The sequence below is a fragment of the Chiloscyllium plagiosum genome, unplaced genomic scaffold, assembly GCF_037043375.1.
Source record: "Chiloscyllium plagiosum isolate Xiang-an unplaced genomic scaffold, Cpla_swu_hap1 HiC_scaffold_44, whole genome shotgun sequence".
NCBI classification, from domain to species: Eukaryota; Metazoa; Chordata; class Chondrichthyes; order Orectolobiformes; family Hemiscylliidae; genus Chiloscyllium; species Chiloscyllium plagiosum.
The window spans coordinates 16,000,625-16,023,541 of NW_028270182.1; the positions used below are offsets into that span (position 1 = coordinate 16,000,625).

The following is a 22,917-nucleotide window of genomic DNA, read 5'->3' on the forward strand; positions in this document are numbered from 1 at the left end:
ATGAATCTCAACATCATTCTGGACAAAACAGCCAATGTGACTGGCACCACATCCATGAACATTCCATCCCAAGACCACCAACACCCAGTAGTAGCAGAGTGTCTCATTTACAAAATGGGCAGCAGAAACGTACCAAGGAACCTGAGATGGAATATTTTAAACCCAGGACTACATCCATTCAGAAGGACAAGGGCAGTAGATACATGGGAACACTGTCCCATTGCAAGTTCCCTTCTGAGCCACTCCCCATCCAGACTTGGAATAAATCACTGCTCCTTCAGTGTCACTGGGTCCAAATCAGGGAACTCCTTCCCAAAAGACCCTGTGGGTCTTCCTACAGCACGTGGACTGCAGTGGTTTAAGAAGGCAGCTCCCCACCATCTTCTCACAGGGCAACTAGGGATAGGCAACAAATGCTGGCCAGCAGAGATACGCATATCCTGTGAGAGGATGAAAAGGATGTGAGCACACATTGCAATATTCCCAGGATGGAGTGCTTGAATTTATTTGCATTCTTTGAGGATGTCTGAGAGGAAATGCATAAAGGGAAAGCAATAGACATTCTGAGAAGAGTCATATTGGTCTCAAAATATTAACTCTGTTTCTCTCTGCACAGATACTGCCAGACCTGCTGAATTTCTTCAGCACTTTCTGTTTTTCCACTGATAGATGGAATGTGTTTGGATTTCCAAATAAGGTTACACACAAAAGATTACTACAAGGATTCTCAGTTTTTGAAAGTCTGAGTTATGTACAGCTATAATTATGAAGAAGATCCTGTGCTAAAATGAAGTTTTGAGAGTTTGACATTCACTTGTACTTCCGAATGGTTATTTTACACTGAACTGTACCATGTTCCGATTGCACACAAATCATTGTACAGACATACTCAGGAATGGAATGTGTTCATTACCCAGCAACCTCCAGTAGACAAGATAATAGCAGCTGATTTTGGAGATCATCTGTTAGCATGGATATAGAGCTGGTTACCCAACAGAGGATAGATTGGAATAACTCTCATATTCAGGGCACAAAACTAACTATAATGATCAGAACTGGGATCTCAGCTATTTGCAATCTATGTCAATGATTTTAACGATGGGACAGACAGTATTGTAGTCAAAATTGTGGATGACGTGAATGTTCTGGGCAGGCCCCTTCATCAGGACTGGCCTGATGACTAGGGGTTTGCAGTGGGAGGGAGATCCACTGAGATCTTTGAGGAGGGAGAAGGAAAACTGATTCAAGCTGGGCATCCTTGACAGAGGATTCACAGTATGGTTTCCAGAAACTTGGAGATAGTGACAACTGCAGATGCTGGAGAGTCTAAGGGTCCTGCCTGAAACATTGACTCTCCTGCTCTTCTGATGCTGCTTGACCTGCTGTGCTTTTTCCAGCTCCACATTTTATCGACTCTGACTTTCCAGCATCTGCAGTCCTCACTATCTCCCAGTTAATATGTGTGCCAAGTAGTGAGTTCAGCAAATGGATTGCTTGCTTTTATTGTAAAGGGGATAGCTTCTGAAAGGAGAGATGGTTTGCTCCCACTGCAAGGAGCACAGGGAGTCTGCACCAGAATATTGACTGCAGTGCTCACCGTCATTACAACGTAATCCTGCATTTCAACTGGTTATCGAAATACTTCTTAAAGTCTTCAGCATTCCTGCCATCACCCTTTCAGGCAGTCCGTTCCAGATACTCACCACCCACGAGTGAAATTTCTGTCTCGAAATATTCTTTAAACATCCCAGCCCTTTCCTTCAGTTGATGCACTTGTTACTGTCCCCTGCACTTACTGGAAAAGTTTCAAAATAAGGAGACTCCATTTTAGTTAAAGTCAAGGAATATGTTTTCATGTGTTTGGATGTTTCTCTCTCCAGTAAATATCGAAAACTGAGTCGGTCAATGTGTTGTAGATTGGGGTAAAGGAATTTTAATGAATAAGGGAATCAAGTGCTAAGATGCCAAACAGGAAAGTGGAATTAGTTTGCATCAAACAAAGGATGACCCTACTGATTGGTGGAATAGGTGCTAACATCCAAATAATTAACACTGCTAGAGTATCTTCTTATTTTCTTATGAAAGAATAAAGTAACAAATATGGCCATAGTAATACAAATAATGCATTTTAATCATTAATTATACTGTCTGCACATGTGGTGTAGCTCAGAGAAATAGTGATGCAAACACAAAGTAAGAAACAGTAAGTAAAAATGAGATAAATTACTAGACCTGCCTTTTTATCAAAAAGTAACAATCATTCGTAATCTGGAATGGGTCCCCATCAGCTTTCCAGACTGAGTTATTGTCCCTCAGGTCATTATTCTAATATATGATAAGTGCTAAAAAAAAAAGGTCAGTGCAAAATATATCCGACAAAAACAAGTTCTTTTTTCATTCAATAATCATGGTATTATGGACTGTCAGAAATTCAAAACTTGAAAAAGGATGTACGACTACAGCAAATAAAATGCGAAAATGACAGGATTAAATTTGAATAAACAACTATCATCATGTCGAGGAAAGATGGAAAATTTTCAATTATAGAACAAAGTAATATACCTGATGGCAATCACAAATGGTATTGGAGGAAAATGAAGCTCAGTCAAATATAACTGAAGGATTTGAAGTTATTATAGGCAATCTTGGAACTTTGCACGAATTAACTTTGGATTTGCAACTGACTAGAAAAATAGGGAAAAAAGTGGTAACAGTAGACCATTCAGCCCTTCAAATCTAATCCATCCTTAAATCTGATCACATCATTTCATCCAACTCAGTACCCTGTTCCGTCATTCTTCCCAAATCCTTTGATCTCTTTAACACTAAGAAACTTCGCTGACTCCTTCTTGAAAACAATCAATATTCTCACCTCAACTGCCTTCTGGGCCAGAGATTTCTCCAGAATCAATACCTTAAGTCAAGACGTTTCTCCTCATCTCAGTCCGAAACTGCCTGCCCTGCACCTTAGACTGTGGCCCCTGGTTCTGGATCCCTAGACCATTGGGAACATCGTTCCTGCCTTTACCTTGTCCAATTCCATCATATTTTGTAGATCTCTCTGAGTATCCCTATCATTCTTCTAAACCCCAGTAAACCATTCCAGCGTCTCCCCACACACTAGATCAGAAATGAAAATAACAGCTTTTCAAATAAAGAGATCTTCCACAATTTACAACATGATGCTTTGGATTTCCCAGACAACCAAGAGTTTTGACTTATAGACAATAAATGAAAGCAACAATCATCACGATAAAATGCATTGGAAAGATCACATCTGGAAACAGTAACTTACAAGGACCAGCAAAAGCAGGCAGGATTGGACAGTACCGTTTCTGTATATCCCGAAAAACAAACTGTATCCTGAGCAGTGAAAGCAAGGACCAGTCTGACTTCACACTTTGACTGGGACCTGAACTTCTGTGTGATTCCAGCATGGTGCTTCAGTCCTCGAAACACTTTCAAGAAGAAACAAGGATTCTACTGACAGTCAGAGAGGATTCCTCGTACATGTTATACTGGGAACGCTCTCCTGTGTCAATCATGGCTCCATGGCGATTGGGATTAATCACCGTCATTAAACAAACACATTCAGCTACTCGCTTGCACTCAGACACATCTCTACAGAGCAAAGGACATTATGTACTACATTAACGTAATGTTTTTATAGCCACAAAAGATCAGTTGTTTTGTTTTGCAAATCTGCTGAAGAGAGGAACAGAGACAAGGACTAATTCTGGAACAGAAATTGAAAGGAGGTCTAAATGTTCATATGATGTAATTCCCTCACAGACATTTACAACACAGAAGGAGGCTGTTCAGCCCATTGTGTGCATGCCAGCCCCAAAGATCTGACTCCAACTAAACTGCATTTTTCCAACTTTAAGCCCATCATCCTGAAGGTAATAGTACAGCAAATGAATATCTCAAAATGTCTTTAAAAATCATTCTGCTCAGATTCACCTTTGGCACAGGTGGGAATTTGAAGCTGGAGCCTCCTGGCCCAAAGGTATAGACATTACCACTGCAACTCAAGATTCCTATCCAATGCATCTTATGTGTTGAAAAGGTTTCTAACTCAACCACCCTTTCCGGCAGGGAGTCCCAGACCCTTTCTACCCTCTGAACGGAAATAATATGCATCAATCTCCTCTCAGCTTCCTACCTCTTGACTGAAATTGATGGCCCCCTCCCTTGGTTAATGACCCCACTATAAATGGAGGAAGTGCCTTCCTTTTCACCCTATCTATGTCCCTCGTCATCTTCTACACTTCTAAAAGGTTCGATTTGAACCTTTGTTGCTCTAAGGAAAACAGATCCCAGACTATCCCATCTTTCCTCATCGTTCAAACCCTCCAGCTCAGGAAATATCCTGGTTATTCTCCTCTGCTCCCTCTCTCGTGTCACCACATCCTTCCAAATGATCTTCTTGAAATGTATATGATTTCGAGGCAGCTTGGTACAAAGTCTAGAACGAGGGGATACACACTGAATCAACCATCCAACCAACTGAGCTAACGGATACATGCCATCAGACATTAAAAATTGCAAAGAGGCCATTCTGCCCATTTGGGCTAATCTACAAACACCTACTGCAACCGAATTGCCCAAGACTTGGTCTATAACCTTTTATGCTACAGAATTTGAAGTGTTCAACTAAATATTTCTTAAATGTCATGAGGATCCATGTCACCACCCTTTCAGGCAGTGAGTTCCACGACTACATGCAATATTTTAGCTTTGGCCTCACCAGCATTTTCTGCTATGCCCTTGTATCCTTCCTGTAATGTGGTGACCAGAACTGCATACAGTACTGCAGTTGTGGCTTCACCAGAATTTTGTACAGTTCCAGTATTATCCCCCGCCACCTGCTCTCGTATTCTATGCTTCACCTGATAAAGGCAGGTAGTTCTTATGTTGCAAAAGAAAAGTAGAAAATTCTCATGACACTGAGAACACTTGCCTTTGTCTAGTTTGGTTTGGTCCAGATTCTCTGATCTATGCTGTAGCTGCAACTTTTGGGAAGAGCTGAGATTTAAGATGTTACTTGTTGGTCATGAAGCTGTCATCTTGTCACTGTACCACAACCCAGAGACAAATCGAGCTACAAGGCTGTGCAGTGAGGGACAGTGCTGACGAATCCAGCCCCAACACCCAGTGACTTGCCAGCTAAAGACACATGTCCTTGTAGTCATTGAGTCAGAGATCAGTTCAAAGGCTGCATGAACTTCAGATTTATTTTAATCAGACAGACTGGATAGGCTGTGTAAGGGTAGCCCATGTTTGAAAGATACAATATGGGTGACGAGAACGAAACAGCATTGAAGTGAAACATCATGGTGCCTTTGAACAGCGTCACTCCAAGGTGAATGGAATACCCTATAAGCAACCATCCAAGACAATTTGATAAGACGATATCTAAGATTAGATACAAGTTCAATAAAATACAACAAGTGATTGATTTCAGCCTCATTAATGAAAGGATATTGTCCCATTAGGTGAACAGCATCAGTTAGAACAAGAGCTGTAAATCTCAGCCAATGAAACACTCAGGCAAACTCATTATGAAAACAATAGCTAAAGTTATTTTGAAGTAATCAATTGTTTCTTTGAAGTTATTAACTAGAAATAGTTTCTAGTTAGAGACTCATCAGATAATCATAGAGATAGAATTGAACATAATTATACATACACACATATAACTAAAATACAACAGAAGCATTAGGAGAAAAGCATTGGAAACTAGATGTGAAATGTAATCATTCTCATAAAATGTTTCCTTATCTCTTACTGAATGAAATAAATTGTTTGCAATTTAGTAGTTAAAAATACAGCTAACTTTATGGTGGAAAATTAGTGCTGCAAACCTTACAGAAGCAAACCTTAGAAATCCAAAAGTCTGGGAGAGACCGGAAAGAGTATAACCAGTAACTTTGGAATGTTAATTAATAGGATGCATAGAAAGAGATTCCTGAAGAAGGGCTTATGCCCGAAACATTGATTCTCCTGTTCCTTGGAGGCTGCCTGACCTGCTGCACTTTTCCAGCAACACATTTTCAGCTCTGATCTCCAGCATCTGCAGTCCTCACTTTCTCCTGCATAGAAAGAGACCCAGGCCTGGAGATTACAGTGTTTGTTAAACACCATGATTTCATGGAAAGCTGGGGATATACATAGGAATGCCCATCATTGATTAGGTATTTCACAGGATTGGGTGTATGGAAAAAAAGGGATGGACACGGTGACCATGTTCTGTGTGATTATTGTAGCGCAAAATGTATGAAAATGCCGTATTTCACAGTAAAAATCAGAATATATCATTGAACTATTTTCCAGTCTGAACAGTAGATTAAGAGAACGATTGGGTTCTGACATCAAGGTCAGATTCGGGGAAGACAGTTTGACCCTCTCCCTGCATTAGCTGGATGTTGCTTGACTGAAAATCTGCCGCGTTCCTGAATCCTGTCTGCCTCCCGAGTCTTTGTCCCTGGTCGGGGTTTACGCTCCTACCGGCTGAATTTGTTTTCCCTCTGGCAGAAGAGGCTAAGGGGGATCTGACTGAGGTACACAAAATTATGAGAGGCATAGGTAGGGTCAATCATGAGAATCCGTGAGAATTGTACCTCGATGGCAGACATGTCTAAGACCAGAGGGCATAGGTTTAAGGTGGGGAGTAAGTGGCTCAGAGGGACTATGAGAAAATCATTTTTCACCCTGAGACAGTGGTAGAAATATCAAACACATTGCTTGAGAAGGTGGTAGAGGCAGGTACTCTCACTACACTTAAGAAGCATCTGGACACGCACTTCAAATGCCAGGACATTGTCAGTCATAGACCAAGTGCTGGTAAATGGAATTAATATGCTTTGGTGCTTGGTGTTTAGCATAGACATGTTTCTGTGCTGTCTGACTCTCTGTTTGCAACAGTTAACAGGGTACATCTGTTGAGCAGGGTGTAGCTGATCGCAGAGAGAAGTGAAGTTAGAAATTACCGAGGTGTACAAACTCCTAAACTCTTTAAACGGATGCAGCAGGTAATCAAGAATGTGAATAGAATGTCAGTCCTTATGTAAGAGTAGGGAAGTCTTCCTGCAACTGCATTCATCAGAGGCAGTTCAGACAAGGCATGCAAGGATCATCCCTGCAATGGAGGGATTGTCTCAGGAGCAGAGATTGAACACCTTGCAACTTTTCTCAAAGAGTTTTTAAGAATGAAAGGTGGTCTCATTGAAAGGTATAGGATTCTGAAGGAGCTTGACAGGATAAATGCTAAGAGGATGTTTCCCTTTATGGCAGAGTCCAAGACAAGAGAACTCTGTCTCAAATAGAAGACCATCAATTTAAGACTGAGATGAGGAGGAGTTTCTTTCCTCAGAGAGTTATGAACCTTTGGAAGGCTGTGGGGGCTGATTTCCCACATATATTTAAGGCTGAGTTGGAGAAGTTATGGATGACTCAGGAATTCAAGGATAACAGAGAAAAGGCAGAAAGGTGGGCATGAGGAATGTTGGATCAGCCATGAACTTATTGAATGGTGCAGCAAGTTTGAGGGGCCGAATGGCCTACTCCTATTTCGAATGGTCTAGTATGAATTCATTAATGAAGATTTTAGAAAGGGGCAAAACATAATTGAAGGTTTTCTTCAGAGCATTCTGTGGGGCGGGACACAACCGTTTTTTCAAGAAAGTGTTGGCCTCAGCCATTGACACAACCTGACGATCATTGCCAGGGGATACTTGACTCCATTCCTCAGTTCCTCCTTGAACTTCCTCTGAGTAATTACATAAATAAAGGTGTTTGTGCAGCAACTCAGGAGTTGCAACATTGAGCCAATTTCTGGGACAAAGGTAGGCAGAGAAATAGGATATCCCAAGTAATCCAAGCGTCTCCATATGGAAGAGATGATGAAGACGGCCCATTGCAACATGAAATTTCCCGAGATAACAAACAGCAAAATCATGGATTTCCTTCGGTTTTCCATCTCCTGATCTTTGGGGTTCTCACCTTGACCCTGACACTGAAGATTGGAACTGGGATAAGGTGAGGGGAGGAGAAATGGGGAAACTGGTGAAATCCACATTGATGCCATGGGGTTGGAGGGTCCCGAGGCAGAATATGAATTGTTCTTCCTCCAGGCGTTGGGTGGTGAGGGAATGGCGATATAGGGGGCCCAGGACTTGCATGTCCTTGGCAGACTGGGAGGGGGAGTTGAAATGTTGGGCCACGGGATGGTGGGTTTGATTGGTGCCGGTGTCCTGGAGATGTTCCCTAAAGCGCTCTGCGAGGAGGCGTCCAGTCTTCTCAATGTAGAGGAGACCGCATTGGGAGCAACGGATACAATAAGTGACATTGGTGGATGTGCAGATGAAACTTTGATGGATGTGGAAGACTCCTTTGGGGCCTTGGATGGAGGTGAGGGGGAAGGTGTGTGCGCAGGTTTTACAATTCCACCTCCATTGGACCCCTTCACCAATGTCCAATGTACCTGGATACCACGTGCTGGTCTGTTACCCACCCTCGACATCTTTACTTCCAATATTGACCGCCTCAACCTCTCAAAATGCGCAGCCCTCCAATTAGTATTGTAATTCTGATATGTACCAGCAGGCCTCCCAGTCCTCCAAGGACGCCTCTTAGTGACCACCCTTCCAAGCCATTGCCAGACATATTGTCAATAGTTTGGATAGTCTGGATTTCCTGTGTGATGTGTTTAGGGAGGTCAGTGATGTTAGTGGGTTCATCAGGGATGGAGGTGCAGCACTCTGCCCCAACAGTAGCACAGGTGTCACCCTCCTTGGCTAGCAGGAAGTCCAGGGCCAAATGATTCTGGAGGGCCACAGTCCTAACCGAAAGTAGTTCCGCATTACACGGATGGCCCACAGGTCGGCGATGTTCCGGAAATGCAATTGCCACGGATCCTGAAATAATTGAGCACGCAGCATTTGATTCTTCACTCAGCCCGGAAGGCTGAATTGTTTGCCCTCACTCAGACTTGCATTTTGGCGGAGGGGAAATCGGCCGATATTTGTACGGACTCTGGCTAGGCTTTCGGTATTGTCCATGACTACAACACGTTATGGGAGCACAGGGGATTTTTAACCTCCACGGGGCAACCCATTAGTAACGCTGTTTTTGTGTATAATCTTTTGCAGGCCTCATAGTGATCATCCAGCCTAGCGGTGATCAAATGTTCAGCTTGCACTGGTGACAGGGTCTCCAAGGGCAACACGCAAGCAGGCAGCCTTACACCCCGCTTTCCTGGTCCCATTGGGCTCACAGCAACACCTGATCACAAAAAGGATAAGGACGGGTACGCCAGATGTAGGAGAGATACGACACTTACTGGGGCACATCCCTGTAGAGGAATACAGACTATGGTCATAGATGGGGTGCTCCCTAGACGTTCTATTGTTTACAACTAGACTTTATAGAACTTGCCAGATTACAATGTTATAAGTATTGGGTGGTAATAGTAGATGCCTTCAGCAGATGGATTGAGGCCATCCCAACAAAGGACAACATGACTACAACGGTGGTAAAAAAAACTACTGAGGGAAATAATTCCCCACGATGGACTCCCGGAGACCATTAGCTCAGACAATGGGCCACACTCCGTGGCTAAAATTAACCAGGGGATTTACAGGGAATTAGCGATAAACAACAATTCCACTGTAACCCCCACCCAAACGCAGCTGGGGTGGTGGAATGGGCAAATCGTACCCAAAAAGAAAGCTGGCAAAGCTAAAACAGGAAACAGGCCTAGGTTGGCCCTGTTCCACATGAGAGTTACCCCTTCGAGCAAAACCGGTCAGTCTCCTGCTGAGGTGGTTTATGGGAAGCCTGTGAAGACCCCATGAGGACCTGGGATAGACCCCTCCCTGAAAGACTTGAAATGAACACCCTGGGAGAGGAGGTGGGGGCATACCTGCAGGGGCTAACCAAATCTCTCCAAAGTTTGCATTTGCAGGTACGCCAGGCTTACCGAGAGCGCGGTGATTTGCCTGAAGGGGACTACCCTGCTGCTGATAAAGGACTGGGAATGAAAGAAGCTGGGACCAAGATGGAGAGGACTGTTCCAGGTGCTGCTGACCACCCCCACGGCTGTGAAGGTAAAAGAGTAGCCTTGATGGGTACACAGAACCGACTGCCAAAGAGTCAGCCTGGAAACCAACACCGATTAAGGACAAAGATATTTTCCATACTTGTGACATTGGGGACTTTGGGAAATGGAGCCTTGAGAACAGATGGATTTCAAACTGACACCCCCAAACATAATAGCTTTTCGGACCTGGCCTTCCAGACAGCCCATGTAATGGGGAGAGACACCCACTGCTGGGTATGTCCCCACACACCACCCATTCGGGGGGCAATCCCTTTGTGGCCCATACCTTTTCACTGACACAAATTGGCTGAATGGCTACTGCGTCACAACTTTACCAGTGATCCTGCTAACACCGATAACGCACGGGAATTACAGTTGGAAGGGTATAATCTGACCTCATTCAGGGACTGGTATCACCACCTGAATTACAACCAACCGCATAGGCCCCCCTCCCTTGTAGGTCTCAACAGCACCATCGACTACACCATTTGTTTCAGGAGGGAAGGGAAGCCTTCTAAAGGTACTTATGTGTGAACAAGTGAACACTCTTCTGCCACCCCCTGGGTCGAACCTATTCAGAATTTAACAGAATATCGGCACTTTGTATTTGATTGGTCTGCCAGCCACAAGAGAACATCAGGCTACCTCTGGAATAACCCTACTCCCAGGGTGTGTGTGTGCACGTGCATGTCTGTGTGTGGGTGTCCGTGTGTGACTGTGTGTGTGTCTGTGTGTCTGTATGCGTCTGTGTGTGTGTCTGTGTGTGGGTGTCTGTGTGTGTGTCCGTGTCTGTGTGTGTGTATCTGTGTGTGGTCTGTGTGTGGGTGTGTGTGTCTGTGTGTGTGTCTGTGTCTGTGTGTGTGTATCTGTGTGTCTGTGTGTGTGGTCTGTGTGTGGGTGTGTGTGCCTGTGTGTGTGTGGTCTGTGTGTGTGTATCTGTGTGTCTGTGTGTGGGTGTGTGTGTCTGTGTGTGTGTGGTCTGTGTGTGTGGGTGTGTGTGTCTGTGTGTGTGTGGTCTGTGTGTGTGGGTGTGTATCTGTGTGTCTGTGTGTGTGTGGTCTGTGTGTGAGGGTGTGTGTGTGTGTGTGTCTGTGTCTGTGTGTGTGTGTCTGTGTGTGTCTGTGTGTGTGTGTGTTTTGCGTGCGGTGCTTACCTTGACTGCTTACAATGGCACATACTTTATTTGCGGGTTAAAAGTCTACCTCTGGAGGCTTCCCTCCAATTGGAGGGGTTTTGTGTGACATGGGGTGTGTAGTACCCTGCATTCTGACCTTGCCCTCACTCCTGAGACCCAGACGGTCACTTGCCGGGTTCCTCACCTGGGTGGGAATGTTCTCTCCCTCGACGGGAATCTATTTGCATGACAAAGAACTTAGTCAGCTCAGGACCGTATGGGAAAGGGTCGCCAATGATATGGCTAGTGCCTTAACTGAAACTAATGCAGAACTACTTGCGGTTTGGACTGTGGCCCTCCAGAATCATTTTTCCCTGGACTTCCTGCTAGCTAAGGAGGGCGGCACCTGTGCTACTGTTGGGGCAGAGTGCTGCACTTACATCCCTGATGAACCCACGAACATCACTGACCTCCCTAAACACATCACACAGGAAATCCAGACTGTCCAAACTATTGACAATATGTCTAGTAATGGTCATCAGGAGGCGTCCTTGGAGGACTGGGAGGCCTGCTGGTACATATCGGAATTACAATACTAATTGTAATCGTCTGCATTCTCGTGCTCTGGTACTTATGGCCACTGTTGTCCGAATGTTATCGTTATAGACTCTGACGGGACCTGGTTGATCATCGAATGATCAGTAGGAGGGAATGAGACAGTTAGAAAGCCACAAAGGGATCAGTTCCATCTTTTACTTGTTTCTCATGGCATACTAGGGACTCAAAGGCTAAGCATTCCATTGCTAAGAGGACTCAGTGCAGTATCAATTGCATGTCTGCCCTCTTACAAATTGAGACAGGACATTTCAGTCAGGGATCTGGCTGACTCTCAGAGAACTGATTCCTCAGGAGCCATAACTTGCAGCCTCAGGCAAAGGTATTTGTTCTCCCTGGACAAGACTGATAGCCTTGGCCATAACCCTATTAACTGCCTCCTGCTCCCATTATTTTGGTTCTTTTCCCTATTAACATAGGCATGTGAATCCCCCATTGAGAACAGGAAAGCCCTTCTGTTGTAATCTCTTCCCATCAAAGCACTATTATGAAGAATACGATAACCAGTCCCTGTAATCCATCCACTCATTATCACAGGACATCGACAATCACTGGGCATTGTAAAATAATAATTGCCTGCCATCAACAATGCAACAACAGTCGACCATGTGACTTATAGACTTTTTGATTCCGATAAAAAATACTATCTTTGTGTGTAGAGCAGAGATTCATGGAGAAGGGTCACCACAAGTAGACACACAACTACTTTTGGGGACATTGAGAATCTCTCACTGGCTCTCCGATAGTAAAGCATCTACCGTTGTACAGAAACTTGTGTCATCCGGATTTGTGGAACAAAATATCCATCAACAGAATGCCTTGGGATTGTCTATAACCTGATATGCCAAGATCATTTCTGGCCCCTTCTTGCTCTCCTAATTCCCTGCAAGAGTTTTTTCCAGCTTTCTTTATATTCCTCATGGCCCCTGTCTGATTTTAGCTTCCTCATCCTCAGGTGTGCTTCTGTTTTCCCTTTGACTAAATTCACAGCAAACCACATTATCCAAGGGTCCCTTAATCTTACCATCCTTGATCCTCCTCCTTACTGGAACATGTTGGTCTTAAACTCTGAACAGCAGGTGTTTAAAGAACTCCCACATTCAAATGTATACTGGCCTGATCACAGCTCCTCCCAATTAATACTCCCTAACTCCCAACTGATATTGACATAAATTTCCCTTCACCCAATTTAGTGACATGCCTCAAGGTCCTGACTTATCCTTGTTCATAGCCATCTGAAATGTAAGGAGTTCACTGTTTCCAGAATGCTCTCCCACTGAAAGGTTAGTCACATGGACAGGCTCATTAGCCAGTACCAAGCCCAGTATGGCCCCTCCTCTAGTTGGACCATCCACATACTGTCGGGGGGGTTCTGTACAATCTGAGAGCTGGCTCTGAGGAAGCTGGACCAGGGTCAGGAAATAAACGGTGACTTGGTGATGGGATACCGGCCTCGGGGGATTTAATTCACCATGGACCTGGGCTCTAATTCTGCCTCAGCAAACGGTGGCATGGGAATTCAATAAAAATCTAACAATCGTTTGAAAACCGTGTTGGGATCACTAACTTTCGGGAAGGAACCTACCCTCCTTACCTGGTCTGGCCTACATGTGGCCCCCACCCCAAAGCAATGTGGACCCCCGGGGTAACTAGGGAGAGGCAGGAAATGACAGCCTCATCCCAGAAATGATGTTTTTCAAAATGAAGTCTGAGGGCACCCGTGAGCCCGAGGTGCAGGAGGGTTTGGAGTGTTCTCCTGAGGAACAGTGCTGCCCTGCTGAGCAGGTTCTGATCATTGTAACCCCAAATAAGTCCCAAGGGAAACACAGGGGAAGTGACACAGGGTTACACACTGACAGACATGAGAAGGAACATTGACGTTGACATACACAGAACCACCACTCCCCCCCCCCACCCTCCCTCCCCCACCCACCGAGAAGTCATATCTGGTGTCAGGCAATTTCCAGGCTCCAAAGTAACTCAGCTCTCCTTTTGTTGTCCCAGTGTGGTTTTCCATAAGCAGCAGACATCACAACGTTCAATGTTGCTCCGTGACTGGGATCACAGCACCTGGGCCATTCATTCATTTGGGAGGGTGCCCCCCCACTGAGGTTGTAAAAATGTTCATAGTCCCCAGTCTTCCAGCTACCTCGACACTTATCATCAGGTCCTTTCCCAATTGTAAAGACCCAAAATATCCCCTTCAGATACGAGCAGAGACCTGGGGAATTTAAAACACTGAGGCAGTAACACGTATCAATTGGTTCATTTTGGTCAGAGGATTACAAAGGGACAATATAATAAAGAGCAGACAATTCTAAAGGGGTTACAGGAGAAGCAGAGCCTGAGCAGTTTGTACATTTGTCATTAAAGGTGGAAGAGGGAGTGCAGTAAATGTACACCAGGCTGATATCAGGGAGGGCAGGGCTGCTGTATGAGGAGAGATTGGTACAACTGGGCCTGGGTACAACAGCATTTAGAAGGATGGGAGGCAAAGAGTCAGTCATGGTGTTGTTGGAAACCCAAGGCTTTATTACCAGGGGCATGTGAGAAACAGGGAGGTATCAGACACAGTATCTCCTGGCACAGAGTGTAGTGCCTGGTTTTTACTGCAATGGAGACTTGAGCACAAAGAATTGAGGGATGGGCATTGCTCTTCAGGCAGAAGGTTTAATTAAGTTCTCAAATAATGAGGCATCCGAACAGAAACGTTGAAAAAATCCTGCTCCCCATGATGGCAGGTTCCCACACACATAAACACAGAATGGAAACCACTGGGGAAAGAAACAATGGAGACATAAGACAAAATGATCCTCCAGCTAATCATTTGTATCAGGATGCACTGCCTCAGATAATGGTGGAGGGAAATCCAACTGAGACATCTGGGAGAGAATGGGATCATTAACTGACACGATGGAGTGTCACTAAGTGAATTGTTCTTTCTCAGAGCCAGCACAGACACAACATTTGAATGGCCTCCTTCTGTGCTGTAACAATTCAGCGAGTCTTGTTATGGATCAGATCAAACCCTCTATAAACATATCACGGAGATAGCCTGGACCTTAACCTTTCTCTTAAAGGTATGTGTAAGGTGCTGCATTTCAGATGTGATTCACTTGGTCAAACACCCAGGCTTTCAGGAAAACATTTTATTATTACACCACAGTTAAAATACAAAGAAATACAAGAAATAAATTACACAATTTTAGCTTCACTGAAATACTTAACAAAATAAAATATTGTTTAACGACTACTCCCCAACAGTTCCAATATAGCAGCATCCCATATAAACACACCCTTCGCAAAGGCCAATTCAGCACACAAAGATTTCTTTCACTTGCTGTCTCCTTAGACTAGGAGAAGGAACACCAACAGAATGAATCCAGCAGTAGAGAGGGAACTACAGCTTTTTCCAGCTACAGAAAAGAAAGATGTATGATAGCAGCTTCAAATCCAAAAAAATCCGTCTTCTACTTGTGAAAGTAAAAAGCAAAAACCCTGGATATGTGTGAGCCTGGCTCCACCCACTCATGCTTTCTTTGTCTACATTTAATCCTGTGTCTGTCAAAACATTCATTTTACTGTTCGAATCCAAATTTCCAGCACTTGGCACATAGCCTTGCGTTCTTTGACATTGTAGGGGCATATCATAAGACCATAAGACCATACGACATAGGAGCGGAAGTAAGGCCATTCGGCCCATCGAGTCCACTCCGCCATTCAATCATGGCTGATGGGCATTTCAACTCCACTTCCTCGCATTCTCCCCGTAGCCCTTAATTCCTTGTGACATCAAGAATTTATCAATTTCTGCCTTGAAGACATTTAGCGTCCCAGCCTCCACTGCACTCTGTGGCAATGAATTCCACAGGCCCACCACTCTCTGGCTGAAGAAATGTCTCCGCATTTCTGTTCTGAATTTACCCCCTCCAATTCTAAGGCTGTGTCCACAGGTCCTAGTCTCCTCACCTAACGGAAACAATTTCTAGCGTCCACCCTCTCCAAGCCATGTATTATCTTGTAAGTTTCTATTAGATCTCCCCTTAATCTTCTAAACTCCAATGAATACAATCCCAGGATCCTCAGCCGTTCCTCATATGTTAGACCTACCATTCCAGGGATCATATCTAAACACATCTTAAATATTAACTGGGTTTCTGTGTTCAGAGAACATACATGCAGCGAGTTTCAGACTCCCACCACCCACTGGATGAAACGCGTTTACTCACATTTCGTGTAAACCTCCTGCTCATTAACTTAAATCAACGTCATCGGTCATTGATCCCTCTTTCAAGGAGAAAATGTTTTTTTTCTGACTACTCTATCTATGCCCCTCATAATTTGACACATATCAGTGATATCCCCTATCAATCTCCACTGCTCTCAGGAAAAAAAACAGTCTGTCCAAATCTATCTTTGAACTGAAACTCTCCAGCCCAGGCAACATCCCAGTAACTGCCTTCTCCGCCTTCTCTCGTACCATCACAGCCCTTTTAAAATGTGGATTCTAGAACTGCACATCTTACATGAGCTAAGATCGAATCAGTGTTTAAGATTGTTCCACCATCACTTCTCTGCGATTAAATTCTAAGTCTGGACTAACAAAGGCAAGTATTCCACATGCCTTTGCAAACACTTTATCCACCCGACTGACACCTTAAGGAATTAAGGATGGTGCACATCAATGTCCCTCTGATCTGCTGTGCTTCCAAGGATCTGATACTATGCTCGTGATTTAAGAGAAAGAGGGTGTGTCGTCTCATTGAAGTGGGCCATGAGACTGAAAAGGTTGGGAAACATTCACCTTGATTCTATGTTGTTCCCGTCCATCTGTTCATTCTGTATTCCCTCGCCTTGTTTGTCCTGTCCAAGTACCTCACATCACATTGATCCCGACTGAATTCCATTGGACACAGTCTGACCTTCTGACCAGGGGTTTACATCCTCCAATAATGTAAAGCTCTTCTCCTCATGCTTCACCACTCCAGTGAATAAAACAGGAACAGTCACGGTTACAACACTGATCTGAACTTCAAATTGTTTTTAAAAAGTAATTGGACCAATAATCTAACAAAATGGTGTATTAACGTTGAACGTTGGCTTGAAGTTTCATCACATTACCTTAACCAACCTTGTGAAAGGATACATTATTCCATTCTTCATCGCTTCCCTGAATTTCCTCTGGGTAACTGCATAAATAAAGGTGTTTGTGCAGCAACTCAGGAGCTGGAGCATGAAGCCAATCTCTCTTACAAATGTTGGCAGAGGAACTGGGTATCCCAAGTAATCAAAGCGTTTCAGTATGGAATAAGCAATGAACACCACCCATAACATGATGAAATTTCCAGATATAATAAATAACATAATCATGGATTTCCTCCGACTCCCCATCTCTGGGTCACTGACACTGTCCCCAGTCGTCTGAGCCCGGAGTCTCCTGCGAGCTCTGTTGGCTAATATAATGTTTCTGACTGTCAATGTGTTTAACAGTAGAATCAAAATAAATGGAATGAATGGTGTTATGATGTAATGCATTAATTCAACAATAGTCCAGACAACTGAAGTAAATACATTTTGAGACACTTTACAAAACCATGGACTATTAGAAAGCCAATATCGCTTGTAATACATGAAATACCAGAAAATGTTCTTCAAACAACTCAGCACAGTCACTGTTCCTAAAACCACACCCGCTGTTTTCTTGGTGCAATGTTTACTTCTCAGCTTTTGGCAACATATGGCCACAAACCGATCAAAGGTGAACGTGACCGTGAACCAGACAGAGCAGTCTGTGGCTGCATAAAGCAGAACTGCGTGGATGTTGCACACGTGGAGAGTATGTACAAATTGAAACTCCTCCCGATATGTGATAGGAATTTGTCGTAGTATCAGATCGAAGATAATGACCAGTAGATCCGCCACTGCCATAGCCACCAGGTAATGAGTAACACATTTGGAAAGGCCACACATCCCCCGAACCAGGATCATAATTGTAATCAGATTAACTTGAAAGAAGAGGAACAAATGTAATAATTTATTGCTCAGGTATAGAGCAGAAATGATCTTTTTCCTTTATTTCCAGTAAAATATTAAAGCAAATTATTAATGAGTATCCAATGTTTTTGCAAAACTAAACCACAAATCTACCACAAATTTGCATTTTATAATTCCATTCAGAAAGGATTCTAACTATTTTACCTGTCAGGCAATGGAAATAGCGTGTAGTCAAAATCATTGGAAACGCTGAAGTCTAAAACACAAAGGTGTCTGTGACAATATAAACTTCACGACTTTGAAAACTGTTCATAGATTGAAAGAACAAATAACCTGTTAAATATGGAGAGGAGCAATGATGTCTCTCGAATAAAGTGTTTCTTCAGACAAAAGGGACAATGAGAAGCTGTTGTAAAAGCAGTTACATGTGAGTTACACATCCCTGGGAAGAAGGGGTTACAAATACCAAAGGGGAGATAATACCTGCTTGAGAATTTGCTGCCTCGTGACAAAGGGACAATTATGACCTGCCGGCAGTGGTAAAGTTCTGAAGTAAAGAGTGTAATTGTAGGAAAATGTATGTTTTAAGCAGCTAACCCTGAATGAAACAAGGAACAAAGGAGTTACTTTTGTTGAGAAGGCAAAGTATAGACTTGAGATGGCCGAAAATATAATCTATATTTGGGATGAAAAAACCTATTGAATCATCAATAATGTACAGCACAAACGTGAAAGACAGAAAATTGTGTGAGAATCCAACAGCAGAACAACTCAGTTGCAGAACTTCAATTAATAACACGGTACAGGGATTGAATCCTGGACACTTCCAGAGACAGACCACTGTTGGTTGAAATCCAAAGCGGGTAGTAACTAAGTTGGGTTGCATGGATTATACTTGGTTACTTGAGGGATCTTAATAAAGTTGAAATTATTGTTTCAGTACTGATTGTCTCAGAGATTCCTTATTAAATGGCCAAATTAAAGGGAAATTATGTTGAGTTTAGCCACAATACATGGATCAGTGAAACGGGGTTGAAACAAGCAAAAGTTTAAGTAAATACAAAATTTGCAATCTGAAGCCAAATTTACCAACACATGCAGAAATACTGTCACAGAAATGAGCGATTCAGACATTTAGATATTTTGCTCCATTCAAGTAGGTCATTGATAACTTTTATTAATTGTCATTAACTTTTCTTTAACTCCAATCTCATTCAATCCTTAGAGGGAAAACTCTCAATAGCGATTAAGAAAGAAATAAAGAGGAAAAGAGAATGAATGAAAAACAGTGAGAAAGGAGGAAAGAAAGAGAGAAAAAAGAAAAAGAGAGAAAAAGTAAGAGTGAGAAAAAAGAAAGAAAAAATAATGAGAGAAAAAAGAACGAGAGGAAAAAGAAAGAAAACAAAGAAAGAGTGAGAAAAAAGAGAAAAAGAGAAAAAAGAGAGAAAAAAGAAAGAGTGAAAAAGTGAAAAAAGAAAGAGAAAAAGAAAAAGAGAAAAAGAAAGAGAGAAAAAAGAAAAAGAGAGAAAAAGTAAGAGTGAGAAAAAAGTAAGAGAGTGAAAAATGAAAGAAAAAAGAATGAGAAAAAAGAACGAGATGAAAACGAAAGAAAACAAAGGAAGATTGAGAAAAAAGAGAAAAAAGAGAAAGAAAAAAGAGAGAAAAAAGAAAGCGAGAAAAAGTGAAAAAAGAAAGAGAAAAAGAAAGAGAGAAAAAAGAATGAGAGAGAAAAAAGAAAGAGTTAAAAAGAGAGAGAGAAAAGAAAGATAGAAAAAAGAGAGAGCGAGTAAAGAGAGAAAAACAAAGAGAGAGAAAAGAGAGAGACAAGTGAAAGAGAGAAAAAAGAAAGAGAGAGAAAAAAGAAAGAGAGTGAAAAGAGAGAGAGAAAAGAAAGATAGAAAAAAGAGAGAGCGAGTAAAGAGAGAAAAATAAAGAGAGAGAAAAGAGAGAGACAAGTGAAAGAGAGAAAAAAGAGAGATAAAAGAAAGAGAGAGAAAAAAGAGAGGGAAATGAGAGAGAGAGAAAAGAGAGAGAAAAGAAAGAGATAAAAAGAGAGAGAAAGATAGAGAGAAAAAAGGAAAGAGAAAGAGAGAGAAAAAAGAAAGAGAAAAAGAGAGAAAAAGAAAGTGATGAAAAATAAAGACAGAAAACAATGAAAGACAGAAAAATGAAAGTGAGAAAACAATAAAAGAGACAGAGAAAAAGAAAGAGAGAAAAAATAAAGAGAGAGAAAAAAGATAGAGAAAAGAAAGATAAAGAGAGAAAAAAAAGAAAGATAAAGAGAGAGAAGACAAAGAGAGAGAGAGAAAAGAGTGAAGACAAAGAAAGAGAGAAAAAGAAACAGAGAAACAGAGAGAAAAAGGAGAGATAAAAATAAAGAGAGAAAAAAGAAAGAGAGAAAGAGGGAAGGAGAAAGAGAGGAAAAATAAAGAGAGAAAACAATGAAAGACAGAAAAAAGAAAGAGAGAAGAGAGAAAAAATAAAGAGACAGAGAAAAAGAAAGAGAAAGAGATAGAGAAAAAAGAGAAAGAGAGAGTGAGTAGAGAAAGAGAGAGAAAGAGAGAAAAAAAGAAAGATAACAAAGAAAGAGAGAGAAAAAGAAAGTGAGACAAAAGAGGAAAAAGGAAGAGAGAAAAAAGAAAGGGAGAAAATGAAAGAGTGAAAAAAGAGAGAAAACAAAGAAAGAGAGAAAAAGAAAGAGAAAAAAGAGAGAAAACAAAGGAAGAGAAAAAAGAAAAGAAAGAGAGAACAAGGAGAGAAAAAGAGAGAACAAAGAGAGAAAAAGAGAGAAAACAAAGAAACAGTGAAAACAAAGAAAGAGAGAAAAAAATTAGGAGAGAGAGAAAAAGGAAGAGAAAGAGAGAAAAAAGAAAGAGAAAGAGAGAGAAGAGAAAAAGAGAGAAAAAAGGAAGAGAAAAAGAGAGAAAACAAAGAAAGAGAAAAATAATAAGCGAGAAAAGAAAGAAATAGAGAAAAAAGAGAAAAAGAAAGCCAGAAAAAAGAGAGCTAAAATGAAAGAGTGGAAAAAAAGAGAGACAACAAAGAAAGAGAGAAAAAAGAAAGAGAAAGTGGAAAAAGAAAGAGAGAAAAAAAGAGAGAGAAAAAGAATGCAAAAGACAGAGAAAAGACAAAGAAAAAGAGAGAAGAGAAAACAGAGAGAAAAAAGAAAGAAGAAATAGAGAAAAAATGAAAAGAAAGAGAGAGAAAAAATGGAAAGAGGAAAGGAGAAAAAAGAAAGAGAAAAAGAGAGAAAGAGAGAAAGAGAGAGAAAAATGAAAGAAAAAGAGAGAGAAAAAGGAAGAGAAAGAGAGAAAAAGAGAGAAAAGAAAGAGAGAAAAGAAAGAAATAGAGAAAAAAGAGAGAAAAAAGAAAGCCAGAAAAAAGAGAGTGAAAATGAAAGAGTGAAAAAAAGAGAGACAACAAAGAAAGAGAGAGAAAAATGAAAGAGAAAGTGGTAAAAGAAAGAGAGAAAAAAGAGAGAAAAATGGGAGAGAGAAAAAGAATGCAAAAGAGAGAGAAAAGAAAGAGAAAAAGGAGAGAAAACAAAGAAAGAGAAAAATAGAAAGAGAGAAAAGAAAGAAATAGAGAAAAAAGAGTGAAAAAGAAAGCTAGATAAAAGAGAGCGAAAATTAAAGAGTGAAGAAAAGAGAGAACACAAAGAAAGAGAAAGAAAAAAGAAAGAGAAAGAGGAAAAAGAGAAAAAATAAAGAGAGAGAAAAAAGAGAGAGAAAATGAATGCAAAGGAGAGAGAACAGAAAGAGAAAGAGAGAGAGAAGAGAAAACAGAGAAAAAAGAAAGAAAAAGAGAGAAAAAAGGAAAAGAAAAAGAGAGAATGAATGGAAAGAGGAAACGAGAGAGAAAAAAGAAAGAGAAAGCGAGAGAAAAAAGAACGAAAAAGAGAGAGATAAAGAAAGAGAGAGAGAAAAAAGAGAGAAAAGAGAGAGAAAAAAGAAAGAAAAAAGAAAGAGAGAAAAAAGAAAGAAAAAAGAAAGAGAGGTAGAGAGAAACGGTAGATGGATAGACTATTTATTGTTTTGCCTCGTGATGTTAATGAATTCTTATAGAAAAATGGAATTCGTCTTGATGTCTACTCACTGCAGAAACGTAAGGAAGATCAAAAAAGAATGTAACACAGAATTTACAATGCTGCGCGTGATTAAATTGCATTTTTTTTGGAATTTCATCTGCAGGATGCAACTTACCCGGGACACCAACAGCAGCTAAGACCGGGTAGTAAATCCTCTGTATATCAGTGATCACCCACAGAATCTTCAGCTTTACCATAAAGCTAAGAGACATGGTTTCCCATTTGAAAATAATGGTAATTTGGATGATTGTTGACAAGGATTACCCAGTTTTCTCTTTGAGAGATTGAGAAAACTTTCATTATTTATAAGGGGAAGAATTCATCAGATCAGAAAACCAATTCCCAAGTTACTGAGCTTAATTACAGCCACTAACGAAAGTAATGAAATCAACAACTATTGTAAGGCGTATTTGTACATGAGCGGGCGTGTCCTGACCAGTTAACCCTATCCCTGCTCGACAACCCCAAGCGTTTGTCCAAATCAGCATATTAATAGAATAGTCCATGTCCAACAATTCTATTAAAGGTATCTTCTGAAACAAATCAGCGGTGGGAAATAAGAATGAACATTGCACAGAATGTTAATAGAGGAATTTAGTTGTCAGTACATAGACTGATTCAGTGTTGGCATCATTCAATGGGGACGTTCAATGAGGCTACAGTCACTGATTTCCCCACGAGCAATGTCCTGGAGCCCTTGACTAGAAACTTAACTGAATGAGCCACACAAATCCAACGGTTTATTTCATATCTTCTGGGATGAAGGTGTCTTTGGGCGTGGAAGCATTAATTTCCTGTCCCTAGTTATTCTCCAGAAGGTGTGAATGAGCTGCCTTCTTAATTACTGCACTTCACGTGCTGCAGGGAGATGGACACTACCAACAGCAAGTCAGAAGCTTGGAAAACCTCACTAAGTAATTCAGGTCCCGACTCCCCAAAGCTTCTCTAACATCTGCAAAGTAAACGTCAGGAGTGTGATGGAATCCTCCCCACTTGTCTGAATGG

At 41.7% G+C, this 22,917-nt stretch overlaps 1 protein-coding gene across 2 annotated transcripts; it reads right to left on the reverse strand.

Annotated features, from left to right (window-relative positions):
* Positions 1-7,678: 7,678 nt before the first annotated feature.
* Positions 7,679-22,124, reverse strand: LOC148137318 (putative G protein-coupled receptor 139). 2 transcript variants are annotated; one of them, XM_087982923.1, is made up of 3 exons: positions 22,028-22,124; positions 17,259-17,836; positions 7,679-8,017 (listed from the first exon to the last, which is right to left on the reverse strand). In XM_087982923.1, exons 1-3 carry the CDS (start codon positions 22,122-22,124, stop codon positions 7,679-7,681), a joined length of 1,014 nt encoding a protein of 337 aa, XP_087839049.1. The 2 variants fall into 2 exon arrangements, with proteins under 2 accessions (XP_087839049.1, XP_087839050.1); XM_087982924.1 differs by lacking the exon at positions 7,679-8,017 and having other exon boundaries at positions 16,944-17,836.
* Between the last annotated feature and the right edge of the window lie 793 nt (positions 22,125-22,917).